Source organism: Setaria italica, chromosome IX, assembly GCF_000263155.2.
Source record: "Setaria italica strain Yugu1 chromosome IX, Setaria_italica_v2.0, whole genome shotgun sequence".
NCBI classification, from domain to species: Eukaryota; Viridiplantae; Streptophyta; class Magnoliopsida; order Poales; family Poaceae; genus Setaria; species Setaria italica.
The window spans coordinates 32,772,696-32,778,125 of record NC_028458.1 but is presented as its reverse complement, the minus strand read 5'-3'; the positions used below and the strand labels follow the sequence as shown (position 1 = coordinate 32,778,125).

At 51.7% G+C, this 5,430-nt stretch overlaps 1 protein-coding gene across 1 annotated transcript; it reads right to left on the bottom strand.

The window, feature by feature from the left end:
* Window positions 1–1,455: 1,455 nt before the first annotated feature.
* Window positions 1,456–3,182, bottom strand: LOC101754345 (cytochrome P450 89A2). The gene has a single exon (XM_022823508.1). The coding sequence runs from the start codon at window positions 3,172–3,174 to the stop codon at window positions 1,591–1,593; it is 1,584 nt and encodes a 527-aa protein (XP_022679243.1). The 5' UTR covers window positions 3,175–3,182; the 3' UTR covers window positions 1,456–1,590.
* Window positions 3,183–5,430: the final 2,248 nt, after the last annotated feature.

Below are 5,430 nucleotides of genomic sequence, written 5' to 3'. Positions count from 1 at the left end.
ACTTATCCAGTTCTGTCCATCTTAGCTAGAGATGTTCTTTCTGTTTCTGTCTCCACAGTATCATCAGAATCTGTTTTCAGCACTACTGGCAGGATCATCGAGGAGAGGCAGCGTCGATTGAAACCGGAGATGGTCGAGATGCTCTCTTGCGTCAAGGATTGGGAGGCTGCAGAAGCAAGACTTCAGAACTTAGTAGAGGATGAAGAACTTGAGGAAAGTTCTGCTAATTTGTACCTAGATGTCTCTGATGATTTAGAAGTGTAACACTTGCCTGTAATAACTTGAAGTCTTGAACTACTACAATTTGATTGAGCTGGGCTGTACTCTTTTTTTCCTATCTAAGATTTTTTCTCACAATGTGTGAGTTTTACCTAGATAGGTTTTTAATGAGGCGTCCATTGCACCAGCTCAAACTTATAAGTTATAATCTCCTGTGCCTCTCTGTGATGTTGATCTGTGATGTTGATATTATTTATCTCTTGTATGTGTTGTGAAGTTGAAGTTTAAGATGATTTTAATCTGGTGAAGTTCAAATCTATTGTTCTTTTCAAGATGAATGATTTATGTTGTTCAGTTTGAGTGGTCATTGGCCTTTAGTGTCTGGCCCGACACTAGCACGCTAGTGCTTGCCGTGCCGGTCCGACACTAAAAAAGGATCGTCGTGCCGGGCCTGGGCTGACTGTTCGGCACGATGGCATGACACGACACGGCACGGAATAGGCGTCGTGCCATTTCGTGCTAGGGCCGGACTAGGGTTAGGCGGCCCATTTGGAAATCTATACCTATGCCTCCCTCTCTGCCGCTGCTGTCATCACCATCATCACCGCCTTGCTCTCGCTGACCCTATGACCGCCACCACTGTACCATCAGGTCGTCCTGTGGCCCCAAAGCTTTCTTTTAAGACCTCCATATTCCGATGAACCCCCAAGCTCGAACACGAATCCTTAACCTTGAACTCTAACCTCATTGGAGCCATTGTTGGCGTCGGGGAAGATGAGCCCCTCTGCTACTACGACAAGCACATGCGCTGCTTGTAGGAAATCAGGTCTGAGGAGCCTCCCCAACACTCTGTTGGATAGCTTTCCCCTAATTAAATCTAGGGAGTGTGCATTTATCTATCGACAGATTTTTAGGGGCAAAATCTATTGAATTTTATGATGTTGTATATGTTGTTCACTGATGTTGCAGATGTTATTCTCCTATGTTACATATGATCGAAACATGAAGTACGTACAAGAATAATATATTGAAACATAGTAAATAGCATATGTAACATCAAGAGAATCTGTCACATTTCCTCCTCTAAAATCACATTTCCTCCTCTAAAATCATGAAATATTTTGAAACATCGAAGAATAATGTTTGCAACATCAAATGATGACATTTACAACATTAAAAAATTCGACAGATTTTCTGCCAAAAAACTGTCGACAGATAAATAGCAAAACTCTTAAATCTATAAAAAAAATTCCACTAGCAACAACATGGCGTTATTATCCACTAATTCACAAATCACAGACACAAAGCAACCAATTACAGCTAGTACTACAAGTAACTGACTCGGTATAATGAAGCACGCACGTAAGAGTCTCAAGAATGTCCTCTGGGCACGATGCGCGCCTGGAGCGGTTTGGCCATGACGATGGTGAACTCGGCCTTCTCGCCGTCAACATCCACCTCCTCTCCCTCCTGCTCCCGCCACTCGAACGCGCGCACCAGGTTGGCCACGAAGTACTCGAGGTGGAGCGTGGCGACGTTGAGCCCGGGGCAGATCCTCCGCCCGGCTCCGAACGGCATCATCCTGATCTCCCGCGTGCCCGTGATGTCCACGCCCTCGCCGTCGCCGCCCGGCATGAACCGCTCCGGCGCGAACTCCGCCGGCCGCTCCCACGCGCGCTCGTCCATGCCCATGTCCGCCACCAGGAAGTTCACCGTGGTGCCCCTGGGGATCACGTACCCGCCCATCTCCATGTCCTCCGCCGGCGCGTGCGGAAGCACCATGTGCCCCGGTGGGTGGCGCCGGAGGCCTTCCAGCACCACCGCCCTCAGGTACGGCATCTTTTGCACGTCCTCCTCGGCGATATGGTCCGAGCCGGTGGAGGCCATGGTGGACTTGACGTCGTCGTGGAGCTTGCCCTGGATGGCCGGGTTCTTGACGAGCTCCGCCATGATCCACTGCAGCGCCGTCGACGTGGTGTCCGTGCCGCCGTTGAGGAACTCCGAGCACAGCGCGACCATCTCGTCGTCGGTTAGCGCGCGCTCGCTGCCGTCGCCGTCGTTAAGCCAGATTTCCAGCAGCGTGTCGACGTAACAGTGCGGCAGCGTCGTCGTTGTCGCCTCGTCGTCTTGCTGCGGCTCGGGCGCGGCTGCTCCGACGAGCTCCCTGCGCGCGCCGATCAGCGGCTTGTACATGTCCTTGAGCCGCTTGCGCATGGCGAGCATGGCCCGCAGGCGGCCGCGGAAGAGGCGCGTGGTGACGGCGGGCAGGAAGGCGAAGACCATGAGCTTGGTGGAAGAGTAGAGCAGCAGGTCGCGCTGCGCGGCGGCGATGTCGCGCACGGCGCGCTCGCCGAGCTGCTCGCCGAAGCACATGGCCACGAGGAGGCGGAACATGGCGTACTGGAACGTCTCCACGATGGTGCCTTCTTGGCCGCCGCCGCCGATTCCGTTCCTGAGCCGCAGCTTGTCCGTGAGCTCGGCGAGCACCGCCGCCCGCGCCGGCGCGAACAGCCGGAGCCGCGCCGGGCTCGCCACCTCGGCGACGAAGTTGCGCCGGAACAGGCGCCACAGCGGGCCGTAGCTGGAGGTGGAGATGGTGGCGGCGTTGAGGCCCAGGAGGTCCCTGGACGCGAACCCCGGGCGGTCGGCCAGCGCCGCGCCGCGCTCGACGAGCGCGGCGTGCGCGAGGCGGCGGTCGGAGACGGTGACCTCGAGGCGGGACCCCATGCGGAGCGCCAGCAGCGGGCCGTGGCGCGCGTGGAGGCGGCGGATGGCGCGCAGGACGTCGATCCCGTGGTGCCTCACCCACAGCAGGTTCCCGAGCACGGGCACGACGGCGGGCCCCGGCGGCAGGCGGCGGCGGCCGTCCTTGCCGCCGGTCTTGGCGTGGGAGTGCAGCAGGATGAAGGAGAGGGGAAGGAGGAGAGCAGCGAGGAGGGGCCAGGTGAGCTCCATTTGTTTTCGTGTCGATGGCTTCAGATGGATGATAGATCCATGTGCGATGGTGAGGTTTTATAGAGGAGAAGAGGAATGACGACGATCTCTACTTACTACGTTATTACAAAAAGGGATTAATCTTCGGCTCTTTGCTGTGACTTTTTCACAGATAGTCGAGAAGTTGATTCCTGAATGGCTACTAGCTGTTTACAAAAGGGAAGACAGGTTGATATTACCTCCTCTCAAGGATGCAAGCGGGTTTTGAAATTAAACTATCTCTTGCATCTCTTGTTCATGTGGAGAAACATTTTTAAGCGGATACTGTGGAGCTGGAGGGCTTGTTGAGGAGGCCATTGGTATACGGTTGTTGACGTGTTTCTACTGTTTGAGCTCGGTCTTCATACATAACCTTTGTCCATTGCTAACTCACAAAATATATGCCATCAATGAACATGAAACCAATTTAATGCGAAATAAACTTGAACATAAATCCCATTGTATATTTTGATACAGTCAAATTTCTCGAGATTTTCTGAAAATTAATATATCATGTAAATTTTATTGGAGGGAGAAGTGGACGTGTCTTTGTCTGCTCTGTATGCTTGGATGCGAAGGAAAGCGAAGCTGCCGAGCATTTGGTAGTGCCAACTCCAGGTGAAGAAAAGATGGAACGCGCAAGGACCAAACAGCGCGCATTACCGCAGCAAAGAAATGGAAACCTACTAATAGTAACTCGATCCATTTTCTTCTGCTGCGACAGCGCATGGTCGCATTCGCATCACCCGGAAGACGGAACGCAGAGATTTTTCCCGCCGGTTCCTATGCCCTACATACAGAAATCATCGCCGACTTTTTTTCGATGGGCTTCTTGCAGGATCTGTACATGAGGATATATTTTTCTGCACACCAAAGATCATTCCCGCCCTGTTGAATGTTGATGGGTGGATGGATCTTGGCGGCGAACGTTAATCTAGTCTCGAATACTGTGTGTACTGCATGCCTGAGTCACAGATAGCGCAAGTCCAACATTTGACGCTGTCAAACTGGAAATGTCCTAGAGCATGGAAACAGCAGTGAGGACGACTTTTATGTACTAGTTGTGTCGACGGGGCAATGATCTGCCTCCGATTTGGGGGCACTAGCAGCTGCCTATGCTAGTAGGGGCGATGGCCGACGACGGTGGTGACTCGCGACTCGTTTGATGTTGCTGTCTGCCGATCCAGTTTCAGCCACCAAGCCCATCTCCCGGTTGACTCTCCAGCGGCAAGCATGCAGTAGTAGGGCGCCGGGACTCCATGGAGATTTCACGACGGAGCTGGGGGGCAAGTCGTCCGGTAGCTGTGGCAGCCGCCCATCTCGCGTGGCGTGCGCATTGCATACGTGAAGTACTCCTTCTATCCGTTTTGGTATTTCTAGATATACGCTATGTTTAAATACATAATAAAAATTATGAATCTAAAAATGCTAAAATAATCTACAATTCGGGATGGAGGGAGTATTACATATTGGTGGAGTCAAACACATACTTCATATTTTTAAACTGAGATGCATATACCTTAAAACAATGGGCGAGAGGGGCTAGTAATTGGTTCACGAGAAAATATCAAGGAGGTACAGCCACAGGCTAATGCCCAAGTAATATAAAGTCACCATGCTGATATAAACCTGCTAGGGTTGATTCCCGATCTTTCGATGAGAGAGGCGTGGATAACTCGATTGGTGGATGGAGACGACGTTCACGACCTGACTACAGCCTTCCAAGTTGCGCCTTAGCAACCGATACACCACCTCCAACGGCTGCCGCGATCTTGTGGAGCGCGTCACCCGGCCACTAGGGCACTCGTCCTGCAAGCAATCGAAGAACTAGCAAGAACAAGTAGAACAAGCAACTCAATTGCAAATATGGAGATGAAAACCAATCTGAACTCACAAAGTTGGGGTTCTGAATCAAGTAGAACGGATGGTCTAATCGACACACGCGTCTACAAGGAAGTAGTAATGGCTAAACTTTCAACAAAACAAAACCCAATCTGTTCGTGGCGGCTCTAATCCTTATTAATACCTAGGAGGACGACCAGGGGGGTGTTGGGGTCGTGCTCCAACCTTAGGACATGTCTCTAATGGACCCAACTTGATACACGGCCCATTGGGCCAAAATAAGGCGACGCAGCAACTTTGGACAGAAAACCTCTCGGTAGTATTTCGATGATTGCGGCCGACTCAGAGAAGATATTGATATGATTCGAGATCCATATGAAAATAGACTTCATAAGT